Source organism: Anas acuta, chromosome 5, assembly GCF_963932015.1.
Source record: "Anas acuta chromosome 5, bAnaAcu1.1, whole genome shotgun sequence".
NCBI lineage: Eukaryota > Metazoa > Chordata > Aves > Anseriformes > Anatidae > Anas > Anas acuta.
This window is the reverse complement of record NC_088983.1, coordinates 25,346,002-25,366,536: the sequence shown is the minus strand read 5'-3', so window position 1 is coordinate 25,366,536 and position 20,535 is coordinate 25,346,002. Positions and strand designations below refer to the sequence as shown.

Below are 20,535 nucleotides of genomic sequence, written 5' to 3'. Positions count from 1 at the left end.
ATGTTGCTAACGAAGACATTAAATGGTACCAGTCCCAATACAGACTCCTGAGGGACACCACTTGTCGCTGGTCTCCACCTTCTCACTTGCAAGTATTTGTAGTAAACTAGTATTTGTAGTAAATGAAGACACTGTGTGCTGGATATAGTTGATAGATTTAAAAAGAAACATAACTTGGAGAGACTATATATTTGTTGAGTTGTAGGCAAAAGTATGTTGATGTTCACACCTGTGCAACATCTTACAATTGTGCAAGCACATTTTAGGAAACAGTTATAATCTTACATAAAGAGGACAGCTTAAAGGACAGCTTTCTCTTCAGATACTCATTTTTAAAAACTGGTGGCTTGGTTAATTCTCTTAAAGATCAAAACTGATCTGGATTTGTTGCTTTATTTCTCTGTTCTTTTTAGTTCGTAAAATTTCAGGTGTCATGATTCTTGTCAGCTCTTGAATTTGCGTTGGTAGATAATTTGGGGTACGTACAATGCACTGGATGTTTTGTTTTATGACAGCACAAGAGGTGCGTTTGTGCTCTCATGCTGCTCAAAATGTTCTGACATAAGTAGTTGGTACAGCTGTATTTCTCTGAGAGGCCTGTGGGCCTCGTTCATTACCAGGTCTTGAAAGGATGGCACATTTCTAGCAGGCCTCAACATGTTTAGTACTCATAATGGTTCTTGATCAGGCTCCAATATCCACAATATTTTGTAGCCCTTATGCTTTACATTTTTAATATGTTTGTTGTCAGGAAAAAAGGGGGCTATTTGAAGGACTTTGAGAAATGTGAGTTGGCTGGGTAAACCAAGACTTTCTTTGCTTCCATTTGGTTTGTTGCCTCTGTTCCTTTTCTAAATTTCTGCTCAATCTTCATTTGTTCTGTGAAGTCAGCTCAAAAATTAAATTGGGTTGCTTTGGACAGGAGAAATGTCATTTCTGTTTAATGTTATTACTTGTACTAGTGGTTTATTATTATGCTACTAAATAACCCCTTCTCATTTTTATACGCGCATAATATTCTGTGACTTTATTTTTGTTTCTTATGGCAAAATCTAGGCTAGTAACTTACTTATATGGTAAAATAAATAATTCTTGTGCCTTTCTACTTTTTCTCTGGTCTGCTGTCCTGCACTGTCAAGCAGAAAGCAATGCAGAATTTAGTGTATTGTAGGAATACTAGTTTTGATGACTTTAATTACAGTCATTGGCATAATAAACTAGGCAGGTAGGAAGGCACTTCTGAGTATCACCCAGTTCACACCTCTGCTAGACCAGGTCGTCTAGCTTGTTAGGTCAGCTTGCTATATCCAGAAGAGTTTTGCCTTTCTTTAGCAACAGGAGATCCAGTGTTTGACCTTCCTCACTGTGAAAAAATCCTTTACCTTCCTTGTAAGTCATGTGCTACAAACCTCTCATCATCTTTCTGGCTCTTCTTGACTTCCTTCAGGACATCCCTGGGAGCCTCATACTGGACACAGCACTTAAAGCATCATTGTAGAAGTGTTAAATAGAAAGGATTTATCTACTGGTGGTGATTTTGTCAGCAGACTGTAATAGGCATCACCGTGAGGACGTATTCCTAATTCTACTAAATATTCTTAGCTCCAAATAGGACAGAAGCTGCTTTAAAAATCTATGTCTTTATCTGTGCAGGCTATGGAAATCACAGCCTGGTTGTAAACTATTTAGTTATGGAGATCTAGTGCCCTGGACAATACGTAATAATTGTCTGTAAGACCAGTGATTTATTTACAACAAAGCTGAAGGATGGTTAAATGAGTTGACTATTCTGCACTTAACCAAAGCATATCACAGTTTCGTGATTGGAGTGGAAAAAAAAAATGAGAAGTCACAGAAGAAAGCTACCTCACAGAACACACATGCAGATGAGAAAGATGGACAAAAAGGTAGAGACAGACTTTAACAAGATCCTATGTGGTTTTCTTTACATTTCAAAGACATGGCAGAGAGGAAGAAGGCAAAGGCATGTATTGTCAGAGGAAAGATAAAACTAAATAAAAAAGAAAAGAAATGGAAGACAAAGGGCAGCTAAAAACTGGGATAGAAGAGAACAGAGCAGGCTGAAGATTGCTTAATAACTAAAATACAAATATTGTTATTTCATTTTTTTTTAATGGGGGAGAGAGAATATAACAGAGGGGATAAGAGATACGGGGATCAGTGATTTAATATGCAGATAAAACACTTCCTTGTATGTGTGAAGAGAAAAACGAGCCTTGAAGACACTGACCTAATACCAGAAATTAGTCAGGGAGGAAAAATAAACAAAGATAAAAGTGCATGTCCTTTATCCAATTAAATTTAATTCAGGAACAGGTACAATCTACTCTAAACCTGTTAAAAACTGCAACAAAAGATGTATTCTCTCTTGCCTTTGTCAAAAGCACAAAACAGCGAATGAGTACTCTGTTTCAGAGTATGTCATCGTTAAAAGCATCAGATGCAAATTCTTCATGGAGAATGAGAAGTTTGTGCAGCAGAATAAAAAACATCTGAGCCCTGGTTCTCCATGTTTTTCTGATATATACAGGTTGCTCAGAACTTAATGCAGGTGTCTCATCTCTTTCAAGGCCAAGAATTGCTACAGGAGAAAAGCTAAGGATTATTATATTATTCTGCCCTCTGGGAAAATGTTTTTATCAAGCTTCCAGATAATGCATTTAACTTCTAGAAGTCAAAATCTGGAAGTCTTTGTGGCAGTGCTGGAGTTTTACACGTGAAGTACTACTCATGCTGCATTCATTCATGGGGAGTGCTAATACACTTGCATAGCTTTTATATTCCCTTTAAAATGAAACAATATTTTGCATGAAATATTTCTATTTTAAAGCAAAAAAAAGGAGTAATAAAATACAATACAATAAGTAACTCCATAATCAAATTTAAAAGTATATTTAATTTCATGGCTTTCAAATACCTAAGAGAGTGATTTTATTCCACACCTGACAAATATTTACAGTGACTATTTCAGTTACTCTTTGACTAATATTTTTCAAATTTCCCCAAACTAATTTTAACTTATTTTGAGTTGCATTATGTTTCTGATTTTCCATAAAGTTGTGTATGTTAGTGAGGAAATGTGAATCTTTTGTGGAGGAGTGTATCACTGCTTCAAAACTTGTCATGCACCTGAGCTAAAGAAAACAATCTGTTCCCTTGGGAAATGTTTCTAGAAGGTAATTTTGTTTCTTATATAGTATACCCTCCTAAATTAAGTTCTTTTGCTTAGGTTGGCCTGAGGCAAAACGTTTCAGGATATTTTAGGAGATCCTGGTGATCTAATTAAGCTTACAAAAATAACACTAACATTCATTCTTTATTTCCCTATCGATGAATTGTGTGGTGTTAACCTCTCCTTTAGAGCTCCATCCCCACTCTGTCATTGGCAACTGCACTGTTAGGCAGGACAAAGGATGGCTTAGTGCCATTCCCAAGGGTGCTGGGAGCTGGTGTCTAGTTCTGCCAGAGGCTGAGAAGATAGAGGAGCCTCCCTTTGTGGCAAATGCTTCCAAAACCTAAGGACTTTTCATTAAGAAGAGGTGAATTCCATCAACACCACCAGCCATTTGCTTCTTGTTGCAGCAGCAAAGGCTGTGCATGATTCAGTAGCTCAAGACCTGTAAAGGTGCAAACAAGGAAGAGGGATTTACATCCATCAGGGCTTCATACAGAGGGGTTTTCAACCCTTTGGTTTCCAGGGAGGGAAGTCAGGAACTGAGGTCCAGGAACTGAGAAGCTGGACTTCCTCATCTGCTGCCCAAGGGGGGAGTGTGCTGGGAGCTACGGCAGACTGGCAGGAGTCAAAATGCTTTGGGTCAACATCACTTGTGTGTGCATAATCTATATGCTGCAGAAGCTCCTGAGTTTGTTTTTTTCTTTGTTTATTTTTTTTCCTCTGAATGTGGAAATATGTCCACAACTGCAATAAAAGCTACCCAGAACTGCAAAAGCACTGTATGCTTCATACTTTTGTAGATTTATGGTGTTTTTATATACCTCTTGTTTTTATTTAATTCCTCTCAAGTGTTTGTGTTGGTAAGTAATTTGAACCAGCATTGGAATGCCTTCTTCTTAAATAACTCATTATTTTGTTCATTTTTTTTTCCCCTTCTAAGATCCACTTCAAAATGCAATGTACCAAAAGGCAAAATATTTTGATGACCATCTTCTCAGTAAGAAGTAGTAATTTTAGCACTAATGTATTAAATAATAATAACAATTATGAAGGCAGTGTAGTGAGCTAAGTGAGCTTAGTTCCCATGGTTGTCTGTTACAGATGTGAATAATTCAAAGGTAAGCATGAAAAGAAGTTGGGAGTTTGCAACTGTGACTGCTTGACTCTTGTTGGACAATACTAAGATTTCCTTTGTTTTGACATTCTTTAGGAAAAGGCTGGTTTTGCTGAAGTATATACCAGTTAAATGCTGTTGTGTTTTTTGTTTTTTTTTTTTTCTACAGGGCACCCATGCTAAATGGGAATGTTTATGTATTTCGTACATATGCTTATGAAATTAAGCATCTAGTCTTTTTTCTCTCTGGGAGGTACTTCTGCAAATCAGCAGTCCATATATGAAGAGTTAAGATGATATCATCTGTTGTTTAAGGTAAGGCTAAGGACAAACATTATTACTATTTTATAATAGATTCTTAATCCTTTGTTTTGTGAAATGTTGATGTCTTCATTAGTCTTAAAATATGTTGCATATTTATAGAAAGCCTGAAATATCAGTATGTGGACCTATCAATTTTAATTATGACTCATTAGAACATCTAATTTTTTTTGCTTAAGGTGCACAAATGTACCATTGAATCTGTTTTTTAAGTTTTTTTTTTTTTTTCACTTTAATGTCTGAATCCAAATTCATAAAGAGTTGGAAAAATGAGATGTCTGAGCTATAGGATTCACAGGGATTTTATATGAAGCCTATTTAATCAGGATAACACTGTTATTAATATTCATAAATTCAGCTGGAACACAAATGACAGTCTATGGAGCCTAAAATTTTTTACTTGTGAATTTATTAAAAGCAGCTTAAAAAATTAATGGAATTTAAGTAAAGTTGACGAAAATGAAAATCTTATGTTAGCAGAAAAAAAAATCTTTATTAGAACTTTCTCTAAGACCATCTTGCATTGATATCTTTGACAGATTTCATTGGCACTTAAAGAAGAAAGATGCATGAATGGTCATTTAAAAGGATTTAAACACATTGGCACATTAATTTTTACATGAATAATAAGTAGTTTCCAAAAGCAATTAACTTACAGTGTACAAGATTTGAATAGAAAAATAGGACTGTGACATCAAAGGGCAAAGCAAATGTGCTGTACATTTTAAACTTTTAATAATATGACATCTTAAAGTAATTTATTTAATTTCCACAGTAGGTACAGTCACAGTGACGATATTTGTGTTCAACTTTGGTTTGTTTTGAAATACACAAAGATCAGGAACAAAGACGTATCTTGATGCCAAAGTTCTCTTGGTAAAGAACAATTTCATGTGCTAGCAATGATACATCCTTTTGAATAAAGCTTTTTTTACAGTCAATTTATGCATGTGGAAAATAGTCAGATACTGGTTCCAGCATACGATTCTTTCATGTGCTGGTGTGTGCTGCACTGGGAAGCATCTGTTATTTCTGTAGAGGACAAAATAGGTAGATCTGGGATTTCTTTAATTAGTGGGAAGATATTGGTTAATTTATATTCATATATGTAAGTGGTTTTGTACTTAAATATTTAGAGTGAATTTTACTTGACTATTGTTTATTATATTCATCAAATAAAGAGTATTTTCCCCCCCCTTGGTTTCTTTGCTTAATGTAGAAGTAGTAGTCTTAACAAACACTGATTAAATAAATAGATAGTGAATAAGGAAGTCAGTATTTAAAATTAATTCCAGATTTTGAGTTACAATTTCATCTTGTATTTTCAGTTTTGTTTAAGTCTACCGATATATTTTATTCTTCATCTTTATTTTGATTGTTAGATAGATTGATTATTAGCAGATTGTATTGAAATTAAATAAAAGCCTTGAAATAATTGTTTTGTTTTGTTTTTGTTTTTTTTTTTGATGATTCCTCCTGAGAAAACCTTCATGGTTGTGTCCAGCTGCCGATAGGTGTTGACTTGAAATTTAACACTGAATAATAGTTTGGTAAGTTTAGATTCCAAAAATATGTTACCTTTGAAACACCCACTGTAAAGCTATATCTTGAATAATACATAAATGTTGCACATAAGTTTGATACCCACTGCAGTGTTTTTGTATGTGTTCAGAACAACCAGTTTACTTAGTGTACGGAATATTTGGTCTTCTATTAACTAGCATTTTCTTTCTAATAATAAGGAAGGTATACTGCAAACCCTAGGGAGCTCCCCAAAGGTCTTTGTTCCACTTCGATAAAAAGGTTGCCTTAATTTGATATCAAAAGTATGTTTATTTTCTGTAAGTTTACAACAGAAAATACCTGTTAATTAACAGAACATATTTTCGCTAGAGTCTGAAATGAGTCTCGACTTCTTTCTCCAATTATCTATTTGATATGCTCTATTATTTCCAGGAGAGGGCAGCATTTTCCTACCTGAGGTACTTGAAAGAACATGCCCTGCTTAGACTGTCAATGTTTCTTGTAATTACTCCCAGTATATTTGTTGCTTGCTTATGAATTAACTTGCATTTATGGAACTAAATCATTCCAATCATTTAATTACACCTGAGGAGCTGAACTATAATTGCTTGCTTCCAACTAGGATCTGATATGGCTTGAGCAGTATTAATTTGGTGTTTACTTTTCTGAGTGCTAAAAGCATTAAAATGATTGTGCAATGGGATTACATTTTACTAATTGCTGGCATTCATTAGCTGGGTAAATGGCGAGGAAGAATGACTGTATATTGTGGAGGGATAAAATTATGGTTTTAAATAGTATATTACTAGGCACATTAAGGCCCTAAGACATGTTTTAAAATACTCCAGAGGTTATTAAATACCGTATTTTCTTCATGTCTTGCTATATGAATATCTTATTAAAATACTGCAATTATTATGAACCTTTTTGTGCAATATGTAGGGAAATGGCTTCATTGACAGAAACCTATTTCTTGATATTAATAACCTTCTATATTTTCAGCTAATCCAAAGGTAAATGAGGAACTTAGGAAAAGATTGCCAACTCCAGATCAACACAGTTACACAGAATTGAAAAAGAAGCATACAGCTTCATTTAAGGGACTTCTGTAAGGAACTTGGTGTTCTGCAATGAAGTGTTGTTGTTTTTTTTTGTTCTTGTTTTGTTTTGTTTTGTTTTAAGACCTAAGCACATCAAGTCAACATTTTCTTATAATGCCAATTTATAGGTAAAAACAAATATGAGCTAGATATGCATTTCTTGAATAAATGCTAGTCTCGAATTTTACATATTTGCAGAAGTATTATATTTTTTATAATCTGAGAGATAAAAAAGAAAATATCTGCCTCTTTTGGTGTCATGTAGGAAAAAAAAATTGTCTCCTGCTTTATTAATTAAAAATACATGTCCTGGTGTAATGCACTTGAATTTTAAAATGTTTATGTAATGTGTTTTGGTTTAACTTTTACATTTATCAACACAGTGACAATTCTTTGGGTATTTTCATGGTCTGGTTATTGCATCTTCAAGGCATGTGCTGTATCTTTTTAATAAGTGTAGAAAAATTTTTGCAGGGAAGAAATACAAAATAAGCAAAATGATATAGTAAAAGTTGAAAAATTGTTCTTTGTATAATACATTTTAAAGGAGATGCCTTTGTAAGTAATAAAATTTCTGGTAAGCTTACTATATCAATAAGATTACTACTTTAAATTTTTTAAAGATTACTTCTTTAAATTTTTAACCTATAATAATATATATTTTTACATTTAAAATGTTACATAGTAAAACTAACATTTTACTGTAGGGCTTATGTTTGAGTTTGAGGGTTGTCTTTTGAAGATCCTCAGTTACATGAAGTATTGCAACCATGTAATAAACTGTACAGTCTGAAGCAATATGTATGCAAATAGTAGGATGTGTTAAATTATTTATTTGTTTAGAAAAATGTTTGAGCACAGAGTTGGCATTGTCAAGGGCCACTTCATCTGTATTTAGCCAGGAAATTCAAGCAGGTGAAAGAATGTTTTAAAGTGAAGCATATACTACCATCTGTAATAATTACCAAAGTGAGCAGTCTCATTCCTTCGAGAGTGGACTATTCAGTGTGGTTTGTGCTGTGCTCAGCAGCATGTACTTCCAAGATCAGACTCTAGAACAAGAAGGCAAACTAATAAATTTTGCCATGAAGGCATTGCATGCTGTAGAAAGCTGAACTAAAGCGTAATGTAAACTAGATGTGTGAAGAAAATATCTTTTTACTGAGAAATACAATTTAACACTCTTTGTTAGAGTACACAGACTTTATTGTGCTATTATAAATATTTTTAAATCATTTGTCTTGTAAATTTTCTGTCAAATGAAGGCAAAGTATAAGTGTGTTATAAAGTATTGTTTCAAGTTTATTTATCTAGAGTTTGCTTTATTTTAGCTCTGAAATGTTGGAGGAAAAACTGGAGTCAGTGCCAGATCAAACAAGTTCAGAAGAACAAATGGAGAACTCGTCAAAAGGTAAGGACTTTTAAGATATTTATAAGGAACCTCAGGTGTTGTACCAGTGCTAGGCAGTGACTGGAATGTATTTGTTCTTGCCGATATATAGCTGACTTTGGAAGAAAAGAAAAGGGGGGGAAAAAAAAAAAAAACTAAAAAAAAACCAAAAAACGCTGCCTCTGAAAAGTATTTGGGTTAACAGGAGAGCAGCTACAAATGTGATTCTTTCTAGACCTCTATATATGTGCAGGCAAAGTAAGGAATGTAACATATCAGCTTTATTTTCTGGGTTATTGAAGCTGCTTTTGTACAATCCTGACAAGTTTTATTTAAGTTCCCAGCTAGTATACTACACTTACCCTATTTAAAATGTTGGAGAGTAAGCAACAAATCTGAAGTCTCAAAGTAACTTTCTTTGCTATTCATACCTAGCCGAAGTATGATTGTCATCTACTAATATTAGTAATTTCTCACTATTACCTCAATCAAATGTAGTCAGTAAGGTAGGCTGTGAGGTTGAGAGGGTTAATGTGGAAGGAACGGCATTTATCCTTTCCATGGTTCATGGAACTTTAATCTTGATGTGGATAGATGCTTCTTTCTATATTTGGATGACCATATTGCTGTTTTCTTCTATGCTTCGTGAGAGAAACATTTTCTAAAGTTTAGTCTGGGAGCATGTCACATGACTGACTTACTGAGAAAAGTGTTGGGAAGTGGCCTGTGTCTATGTAACAATGCGTAGGTTGAAGAAAGCACAGACACAGGAAGGAGACCTTCAGTACATCATAGAAGGGTGGATTTTCTCAGGAAGTAGCTATATGTAGATTGAAAGAAAAAAATGGAATAGTTGTGTCAACATCTAAAATGCCTCTTATATGGGAACCTGATTTGACTTTGTTTATTTCATTGGGGAAATTTTATGCTCTGTATTCTTTCTAAAACTGTAATAAATATCAAGTTTCTCATGAGGAGAGAAGGAATACTCCATTTTGGAGATAATGCATTTCTTAGTAATGTAAAGGAAGTCCTATCTATATTATATAGATAGGAATAAGTATAACGAACTACTTGTAGACCCTTTTTTATTCATGACTTTTTGAGCTATTACTTACCTAAGTTAAAAATGTTTTTTAATCAAATACAATGAAAACAAAAATAGTTATGGTGTAATAACTTACTGGAGAACTGTATTTGGAAAATTTATATTTCAAATGTGTTATGGCTTAATCAGATCTAGTAATTTTAGACCTTTAGGGGTCAGCATACCCAAAGAATGGTTCAAAAGGTTAACTTTTCCAAAGTAGGCTGCAAGTGAATACCACGAACTGATTCTCTGCGAAATATTTTCTGTCCAATTGTAAGAAATGATGTTCTTTTGCAGTTTTCAGATACTTTAAAAATTGGGTAGTTACTGAGTTTCATGTGTTTTATTCTTCTGATGCAGTAAGTTAAAATTTTGTGCTATTTAGAAAGCTATCTCTTCCAAGCTACCATTTAATGTATTTGTGAATGTAATGCAAGTTGTTGTATGAACATAGAAAAACTTTGAAGAAAATGTGTTATACTCTATTTTTGTGTGTGTCAGTCATTAGTAAGTCATAATTTCTTTATGCTTGTACTCTTAGGACAATAAAAAAAAAAAGGATTATGAAATAAATCTTGTCATACTGGTTTGGTTAAGGATTTTATTTTGTAAACTTCTATTTGAGTGTTAACAAGTTATTTTTTCTTGTCATAAAGATGGCACCTCAATAAAATAACAGCAACAAAATATTCATTAGGTACCCTTGGTTCTATTACATTTTCTCATTGAACTACTATATCAAAGTAATTTTAATCTTCTGTTTAAATGTCTAAAGTTGAATTGTGTGTCCTTCTGTGTTCCACTTTCTTTATCTCTGATATCTTTCCTTTTTGCAGTGGGTACAGTACCATATCTAGCTGTTCTTACCTTATAACTTAGAAGGTAAAAAAGGTTCTTTTAGAAAAACATAATAATGACTTATTCAGTTTTTTTTAATAACATAATGAGATCTTACAGATTATTTTATTTTGTAAAAAACAAGAACTCTAAAGCATGTCTGATATTAAGTTCAGCTGACTAGATGAAAATTCAGTCAAGCAATCAGAATTAAGAAAAAAAAAGTACTGAAAAGTAGCAGGTTTATGGTGGTTGTGTGGAATAATATGTTACCTGTTAACAGGTGCTATAAAATAAAATGCTTGAAAGAAAGGCAGTGTTTAAGAAAAATATATCTGAAGTGTTTGAAAGTTGAGAATTTAGTTTTAATGTTCTGTATTGTTTGGAATGTTCTTGCATGGATTGAGTCTTTCTGTCTCTAGTCTGGTATATTAGGAAGGGGTAAGTGCAAGGCTTATTATTTTAGGTTTGTATCTAATTTAAATGTACTGTTTATCTCCATAGGATCCAGTTTTTAATAGGGTAGTGACTTTTCTCATTTCTCTCTAAGAATACTTGAGGGAATATATTAGGAGTGTTGGCAGCAGGCCAGTGGAGGCTATAATTTCCAGATGAAAAATGTTCAGAATACAAGCTAGAAAGCATAGGACCATAGTCCATTATATAAATAAACATATATTAGCAAATAGGTGCATAGCTTTACATTTTGCAGGGCACTGCACCTGGACGGTGTTGTTACTTTTACATGGTTTACATGCATGACAAAACTGGCACAATCATTAATAGTGTGAAAACATAGGAGGGGACCTGAAATTGGGTGCTTTATGTATTTACGTATTTACACATATATTCAGGACTTGATAAGTCAATTTTACAAAAGAGCTAGCAGGACGGCGAAGTGGTGAGTGCAAATACTGAAGGTAAATTTGTGTCTCATGTGGCTCATACCATGTACTCGGTTTGAATGGGTGCAGGTATACTTGTTCTGTGTTATATTGTATTGAACTACTGTAATCTTTTGCCTTGGTCGTATTTCTGAGTGACCGTGATTTTTAAGGACAGGGTAGAAACTAGGTGGAGACTTTCAGTATAAAATACTGTTTGTTTTGTTTTGACAACAATGTTATAATTTTGCTGGCTCCAGAATGGAAAACATTGCATAATTATTATTTACATTTCCTAAAATGAGATAATTGATTATTTTTAAAGGGGCAGTGGTTTGCTTACTTTCAAAGACAATTGTTAGATGTTATTCCAATGATTGAAAACTATATATCTTATTTTAAATAACTACTTAAAGCACATAATGTATTGCGTGTCAATGAACCAGTTCCACCTGTAAGAATTTGATGTCAGCTTTTATATAAGTACAGATACTTTCACTGTAGCTTCTTGTCCTGCAAAACAATATTTTTGTGGCTTATAAAAATGCTTTAAAATTGCATGCCAGTAAACTTCAGTTCAGAGAAGGTTCTTGAAAGAACCACAGTAGTGTAGATTAGAATAAGATCGCAGAATCAGTTTGTGCAGGGAAGTTTGAAAAGTAAGTGTCTTATCTGGTGGTGAGCTGTTGTTTTCTACTCCTGCACAACTGAGGAAAAACAGAGAAGGAGAACAGGTATGTAAACCTAATGAACTAGTTAGGTGTATATATAGCTGCTCAGACACAAGTGTATGCAATAAGCTTATGCATAGACAATAGTCTTCATTGCATTGTGTGTTTGTGTATGCATTTGTCTTGTGTGAGTGAATGGTGCTTGCTGTTTTGATTTGTCTTCCATGTAAGCTTTGCTTTCAGCATCAAACATACTCTGTGTAGCTGTCCATCTCCAAGTGGCAAGGGTGGTAACATGTTTCTCTGTCTAGTACTGGATGCAAACTAGAGGTCAAGAGAATAATATTCCTATGTATGACTCATGCAAGATCAATCACATTGGCTCATTAATAAACATTCATGTTGAACAACAGTAAGAATGAAAGATGAAGAAAACATCTTGCGTGGAGGAAGGGGGAATAGCATGTCACGACTTAAGAGCTAACAACAAATGAAAAATCATCAAATGCTATTTGATCTTTCTCATAAATCCTTTCATGTGTATAAATTCTCATGTCTCCTTTTTGCACCCCCTTTCATTTCTTATACATTTTGAATAGTTAAATACAATGCATTTGTGGCCAGTCTGCATGGAGAAACATTCCTCATGAGAAGCACAATGAAGTCTCAGGTATCTGCCTGACTCATTGGGGTGTTGTGATTTTGTTAGACCCTTTACAATACACTGAAAATGTGTAGTGCCTGATCTATGCTGAGTCCTGCAAGCACTAAAGATGGGGAGAGTGCATACTGAATCATTTAGTTCTTTAAAGTTTGAGTGCAGCTAAATTCAGAATGTTTTGAAACATGCTCCAGGAAGGAGCAGTGCTTATTCCCATAGTGATTGTTATGTGGTGCTCCAGAAGGACCTTTTAGAAGACCTAGCAAAAGTACAGAAATTTGGTTATTTTCTTCTTTATAAACCTTTGGTGCTTGTATTTTAACAGCTAGAATGAAGCTTAAGTTCAGAGTAACGTAGCAAAGGATTCCGTTAAAAAAAAGCATGCTCTGGTTCTCCAGGGAATGCACTGGAGAGACTCATTTGAGAATTCACCTACAGCTTTAGTAGAGCTTTTACTTGAGGTAGAGCGTATGTGGGTAAGGCGTCTTCCTGGTACTTTATGCAGAGTGACATTTCTCTTAAGTCGGAAACTTTAAATTACAGTATTTTTTTCTTAACTAATCCTAAAGCTGTAGTTTTCTGGGATTTTGTTCAGAATATTAAATTCAGAAAAGCCTTAGTTGTTTGTTTGTCGTAGGGGAGGTTGAGTACGTTTGGATAAGCGAATTTTCACTATAATTAATGGACATCAGGAAACATGACCCTGCCTAGATAAAAGGGAGTTCTGGATCATTAAGATTTAGATAATGGAAGGGGTTATATGTGAAAAGCAATTGTCTGAGATCACAATAGCAAAAGAAAAATGGGATAGAAAGGCTTACTTTGTTTTTAGTTGTTTTAGAAAACATAAACACCGCATGCTTAGTAAAACTCTAGCAGACACTATGTTTGGAAATTATGTAATAACTCCATATAGGCTGTAATGATATCCTGAAACCCTGTATTTAAACTAACCTGAATTACAATGAGAGATAAACAGAATATTTACCCATCCCTTATGAGCTGCTGCTGATATGTAAATTTATTCTTCTACTTTGCACAAATATACTTTTGAGCTACTGCTTAAACACTTCAAGGTCCTTAGCCAAACAGTTTTAATGATGCCTCCAATATTATGAAAGTGTGACATTTGATGAATGCCTTGTATAGTTGTGATATCGGGGAAAGTGTAAACAAAAAACGCACATCAAGTCATCGTGCAACACCTAGATAATTTATAATTTTACTGTTTATATCCATCTTGACATTTTTTATCTGCCAAAGGCAGGTTTCATTTGGAATCTTAATCTGAGATTTATTTGGTGGATCTGGAAATCATAGCTAGAGTTCCCACAGGAAATGGTCCATCTACCAACAGATTAAATGGCAGTCCTGCAGTTGTTAAGGGAGCTCTGCATTTAACACACATGCATACTCATTCAGTCAGCACTGTGGAGAAAAATTAAAGTAGTAACCCAGGTTTAGGAACAATGTAGCTAAAAAGTCCCATATTTGCTGAATGACAAAGGGTTATATAGCAGCATTTCATTTTATTATTCGTGCTTGAATTTCTTGTTTGCTTTGTTGAGTCTGCTGACGAATACTAATAAATGCCTGCAACAATCCAGACGAGAGATGCCTGGCAACAAAGCTATGCGGTGGACCTCCCTGATCTTCTCCAGTTCACAACCTGACCTTTTGAAAAATTGGCTGGGCTAAGCTGCAGAATTTGGGTGTAATGGTTATTGTTAACTCCAGCTTTAGGATTTATTAATTTGTGTGATCAAGACTTACCTATACTTCAAAGTTTCAAAAGACCAAACACAATCATCCATCCATTAGAACTAACATTGTGTTTCAGTGAATCCCACTTAGTATCTGCCTAGAGATTCTGCTATTTTGATGCATTCAGAATATAAAAATGCTTTTTCAAGTGTGAGACCAATCCAGTGAAAATCTGGTGTCTTCTCAGGGACTAATATTTTAAAATAACAATATGTTAATGAGTGGCAAATGGAGAGTGGAATGCCAAAGGAAATGTGATATTTACACATTAATAAATGCATCACGATTAACTGCAGTGACTACCCAAATAATGATTGGTCACATATTTTAAGGACTTAGAAGCATTTTTCTATTTTAAATATTCGCCAGTTTGTACACAATTGCTATTTAAATGTAAAATAGGAGAGCAAAAGACTTGGTAAGAGACAGATGAGGGAAACATCATTACTAAAATAATCAGAATCCTCAGAGAATTGTAAAAATTGCCTTTGCCAGAATAACTCCAACTGTTCTTAATCTCCCTCTCAATTTATTTCTTTATGAGGGGTGTTGCCAGGGTTCCACACAAGTACAGGTGAATAAAGAAGCATTCAAAGTAACACAGATGTACCCCTGCTTAAATTGCTAACACAGAATGAATTCACTGTTCTCTTTAGATTCCTTTAAGGAATTAAAAAAAATGAACCATTAAGCTTCTGAGTTTTGTCTGTATTTTAGTTGACAAAAAGGTATTTTCAGGCCTGTGTGTGTGTGTGTGTGTGTGTGTGTGTGTGTGTGTGATTAGAGCAAGCTAATACAAAATATAATGTAGGTTATTTTTACTTCATTTGCAGAGACCTTTTTCAATAAAGTTCCAATGAGAATACATTGGGTTTCTTGACTGATTTTGGACTTCGTAAATGTTTAACTGTAGCCAATGATTGAGCATTTGAATTGCATTGTTTTGTTAATCTGACTGACTTCTAAAACAGTTTTAATTGTTAAAAAGTTTTCTGTATTAAAACCATAGTCAATGTAAAAAACAAAAACAAAAATAAAAAAACAAACACATTTCTTCTGACTACTATTGGAATTACAAGAAGTTTGTATATGCTGTATGCTGCACATCTGTCTTCTAATGTAGAAATACTACAGTCTGTCATGTGAATTAAGATCATTGTTATAAAGGAGCGCAGAAGGATACCAACCTAGCTATTTTAAATTCCTCTTAATCTTTTGGTTATATAAACACTACTTTATCATTCATAAGTAAAAGTGATTTTTTTTTCTTGGAGTACATTTGAAATTAATTGCATTTTGTAGTATTCAGGCTTCCTTAAGCCCCTCTGACAGAGGAGAAAAAGAATTCCAGGTCTCTGAGGAGGAGAAAGAAACAAGAAGGGCTGCCAGTGAGGTAGCATAGCCTCCAAGATCCAGCATGGAATGGTGCCTTGGATTTCTGCAGCTTTATTTCTACCATGGCTTGTTTGATGACCTTAGCCTATTACTTCATTAATCACACTGTATGCATCAATCTTGCTCACTTTAAAATTACTATCATGGTGCTTATGTATCCTTTGCAAAATACCTTGAGAGTGTCCAGAAAATGTTTTCAACATTTATTTCAATGAGTTTGTCATTTGTTTTGTAAAATAAGAGCACATATCCTGTCTCACTATGAGTTGCCTCATCCTTTTCACTTTGGCCATGGTGCTGTCTGCATAGCCAAGAGTTATGATTGTTGGGGCACTGAGTGTACAATGCATCTATATGGTGATTTCCTCTTCATAAGTGCTAAGCCCTTGGCACTTTTCATAAGTGACATTTTGGCTTGACAGAGCACTGAAAAATAAAAAGTATTAGCTTTGTATTACAAAACTATTTGGATTTCAGTTTTCACATGTTATTAGGTTCCTGTGACTGTATTTCTGCTTTGCAACACAAGTGAGACACTTTGAATCTTACTGAATAATCACCTTATAATTTGCCCAGTTTTTTTAAACACTAGGAAAAGTGTGTCATAAAAGGATAACTGTTTGCTGTTAGTTGCAAGTTATTGGTTCTCAGTAGACTACACTGCATTGAAGGGGGCTAAGTGATTGCTAACATAAGTAAATCTGTAGTAAAACCAAAGGTGAGTAAAGCTGCACTTTTGTTTGTTTTGGAGAAAACACATCTTGACCTTGTACTTTTTGTACTGAGCTCTTGTAATTGTTTTCCAGAAACAGGAATTACTTTCTTCGTGAAAATAAGTGCAGCATCTTGCCATGGGATTAACTCTGAAAATTTGTTTGCAGATTGTGGAAAAGTTAAAAATATTGAGCAAAAAGTTAAAAATAATGGAATACTCTTTGAGATATGCATGTAAATCATGTATGTTGTGTCTGTGTCAACTTCAATAGGAATGAAAGAGGAAGCTCTGAAAACGCATAAATCCTAAACCAACTCCTATCTTTCCACTTATGCCAAGGAGCAGGATTAGATTTCTCCCACCAGCTTCATTTTCTTTCTTTGCATATTTATGCCTATAAAATCCTTTAATTTTGTGCTTCCCACTCCTTTTCAGGATTTATGCCTTTTAATCATTCAGTATGCGGTGAACAGTTGAGTCATCTGAGCTTTTCACAGGCACTGTGTTTGGTAAAGTTGCAGTAGTTATACAGCCAAGTGAATGGATGCTTGTCTTTGGCAGAAAGGCTGAGTTGTCATTTTCAGTTCATGAAGGAATATTCAGCCACAGTACTAATTTGTCATAGCTAGAAAAATTGGTAGTTATCAAGTTCAAGTTTTGAGTTCAACGTTAATGTAGAATTTATATTTATTTGTATGTATTTTTATCTAAGAATTCAAGTCAAATGGCATTAGATATTATGAATTTAAGACAATTCCATAATCCATTTTTCAAATGAAGCAAGTACAGATTGCTTTTTGCTAATGCAGCAACTGTCTAGTGCTGTCCGAAGAGCTTGTTAAAACATTCACAAGTATGTGTGCATTGTCATATATGCATGCAACGAAAATCACCTTTTCAGAAATTTGTGATATTATTAAAGCGCAAAATCTCTAGATAACCGGAAAGGTAATGAAGAAGACCATTAGTCTAGCAAAAATAAAAAGGTGAAGCTCTTGAGTAGAGCTCTGGCACACTTGACAGTTATTGCAGGAGGTTGAGGTAGATGCTCGGTTTGTAGGTAGGTTGAGTAAGAAGTATTTTTAAACTTTACTGTGTCCTTGCTTTCCAGTGGGAATAGGTTATTTTGGTATAGGGTTGTGGTGTCTCTTTCTTTGATTGTTTTCATTGGTAAATTACTATTCTCTTTTGGTACTTGAAGTTCAGTTTTTGTTATTTTACAAAAGCAAAAACAAAAGAAAAACAAAACAGATCAAAGCTGAAGAAAAACTATAGGTTAACAATTAATTAGTTTGTTAACCACTAAATTTTAGGGGAGGTTAGTCATTGAGGTTGTAGTCAGTTCCTCAAATGTAGCACCATGGTTTCTTCTGCATTTTTTCAAATGTTTTTAATCTGACAGTATCACGTAGGAAGAGTAAGCTACCTTATTTGCAGTCAGCTTTGCTTTTTCTCCCAAAACTTGTATGGCTCATTCTCCTCCTTCCTGGTTGTACTGATTTTCCTATTCTGTTTCTTACTCCCATCCCTCTAGGGGTTCATTCATGCAGTCTTTTGCAGGTAGACAAGCGCATGCTTTGTCTGTGCTACAGACCGGCTTAAAATGAATACTTGGAAGATAGAGGTAGCAAGTGAAGCTGGCTTGGAGCACCCACAAGGGCTTCCAGTGTCCCCATAATCAACTAGAGGCAGATTTGTAGCCAACCATGTATTTTGCACTAATGTATGCATGTTCAGTTCTTCTTGTTGTTCCTGATTTTTCCTTTATTTTTATTTCTCAGAGATCCCTCCTGCAAACCTCTGAGCTGACCACAGCATTTTGGCTTGTGGGATGTTAAAAAGTGCAGACAGGGGAAAGGAAGGGCCCATCCAGCTTCTGCTGGATGATGGGACTGCTAAACGTGGTGCGTGGTACGCAAGGGAGGCTACTGCTTTCTTAGCCTTGTGGGTGAATCTCCGCCTCCTGTGCACTTACATCTTCAATGCTTCTTTCCATATTATCAGTTTCCATACTGCAGGATCCCCTAATGCTCTACTTTCGCCTCTCTTAGTGCCAATCCCTCTTTTCTGAGGAAAAAGCTCTGAGAAATACTGGCTGCCTTCAGTTGCCCAGACTTGTTCAACATCTTCATCGATGACCTTGATGAAGGAATAGTATCTGTGCTCAGCAAGTATGCCGATGACACAAAGCTGGGAGGAGTGGCTGACACGCCAGAAGGCTGTGCTGCCATTCAGCAAGACCTGGACAGGCTGGAGAGATGGGCAGGAAGAAACCAAAGGAAGTTTAATAAGAGCAAGTGTAGAGTCCTGCACCTGGGAAGGAAAAACCACATGTATCAGTACAGGCTGGGGGATGACCTGCTGGAGAGGAGCTCTGAGGAGAAGGACCTGGGGGTCCTGGTGGACAACAGGTTGACCATGAGCCAGCAGTGTGCCCTCGTGGCCAAGAGGGCCAATGGGATCCTGGTGTGCATAAAAAAGGAGTGTGGCCAGTAGGTCAAGGGAGGTGATCCTCCCCCTCTGCTCTGCCCTGGTCAGGCCTCACCTGGAGTACTGTGTCCAGTTCTGGGCTCCCCAGTACACAAAAGACAGGGATCTCCTGGAAAGAGTCCAGCGGAGGGCCACAAAGATGATACGGGGCCTGGAACATCTTCCTTATGAGGAAAAACTGAGAGACCTGGGTCTGTTCAGTCTGGAGAAGAGAAGACTGAGAGGGGATCTCATCAATGTGTATAAATACCTGAGGTGTGGGAGTCAGAGGGATTTGGCCAACCTCTTTTCAGTGGTTTGTGGGGACAGGACAAAGAGTAATGGCCACAAGATAGAGCACAAGAAGTTCCGCACCAACATGTGAAAGAACTTCACGGTGAGGGTGATGGAGCACTGGAACAGACCGCCCAGGGAGGTTGTGGAGTCTCCTTCTCTGGAGGTATTCAAGGCACATCTGGATGCCTCCCTGGGCAGCCTGCTCTAAAGAACCTGCTTTGGCAGAGGGATTGGACCCAATGATTTTTCAAGGTCCCTTCCAACCACTTCAATTCTGTGGTTCTGTGAAAATGTGTTAGGTTTAATGTTTTTACTTGACTTTTCAACCACTCCCAGCTTAGCAGCATTGAATTCTGTCCTAGCTTTACTATTTCAAGCCATGACAGCATTATCTTCCCCCTACTTCCATCACAATCAATTCCCAGCTTTAATTCTAGTGTCTTTATATTCCTTCTTCCTAACATTTGCCTTTCTTTCCCTCAATGTGAATGAGGTATTCATTCAAGATAAATACATAAAACAGAAGATCAGCTTCTCCCTATAGTGAAATATTAATATGGGCTTCTGAAGTTGTTCAATTCTGTATGGAAAATAAGTTGTTTAGTATACTCAAGAACCAAAATCAATGGCGGTGATACCACTTAATGAAAACTACAGCATTTTTTCCAAAGCTTGCAAGGCTATTGTATGCTTTCTCTGCTGTTCCTTGTGCAGCCTGATTATTGCAAATGCTACTTACTCCCCAGTGTGTCTCTGCAGCATTGGTAATTAGTGCACAATACAATTTGCAGGAGGCATGAAGAAAAGCACTGAAGTGCATTGCTACTTGGTTTAAAAGGAAGACGAGAATCTATCGTGTATCAAGGTCTAAATTACATGTGTTGGGGAACAGTGTGCTGTAGATCACGGGCTAAATGGAGAAGTGTTTTTAAAAATAAAAGAATTACTATGCTTATTGATCTGACTGTTCAAAACATCTTCCCCAAATCGTTCTACTGAAAAATTTAGCATGTTGATAAAATTTAAAAAATAATAATTAATAAAAGAATTGCAGCTCTATTAAACAAGCAAGTAACCCTCTAACCTTAATGCCCTTGGGCAGAGTGC

At 35.5% G+C, this 20,535-nt stretch overlaps 1 protein-coding gene across 19 annotated transcripts in view; it reads left to right on the top strand.

The window, feature by feature from the left end:
- The window catches only part of MIPOL1 (mirror-image polydactyly 1), a 189,431-nt gene that overhangs the window by 25,397 nt on the left and 143,499 nt on the right, over positions 1-20,535 (top strand). For 9 of the 19 annotated variants that reach the window (XR_011096990.1, XM_068683294.1, XM_068683293.1 and 6 more), the window contains 4 exons: positions 4,480-4,625; positions 6,113-6,181; positions 7,158-7,290; positions 8,587-8,666. Coding sequence is in view for 18 of the 19 variants with exons in the window: in XM_068683294.1 (XP_068539395.1) it covers positions 7,286-7,290; positions 8,587-8,666 (85 nt within the window). In the remaining variant the exon portion in view is untranslated. The other 10 variants (XM_068683298.1, XM_068683295.1, XM_068683303.1 and 7 more) reach the window with 10 other exon arrangements.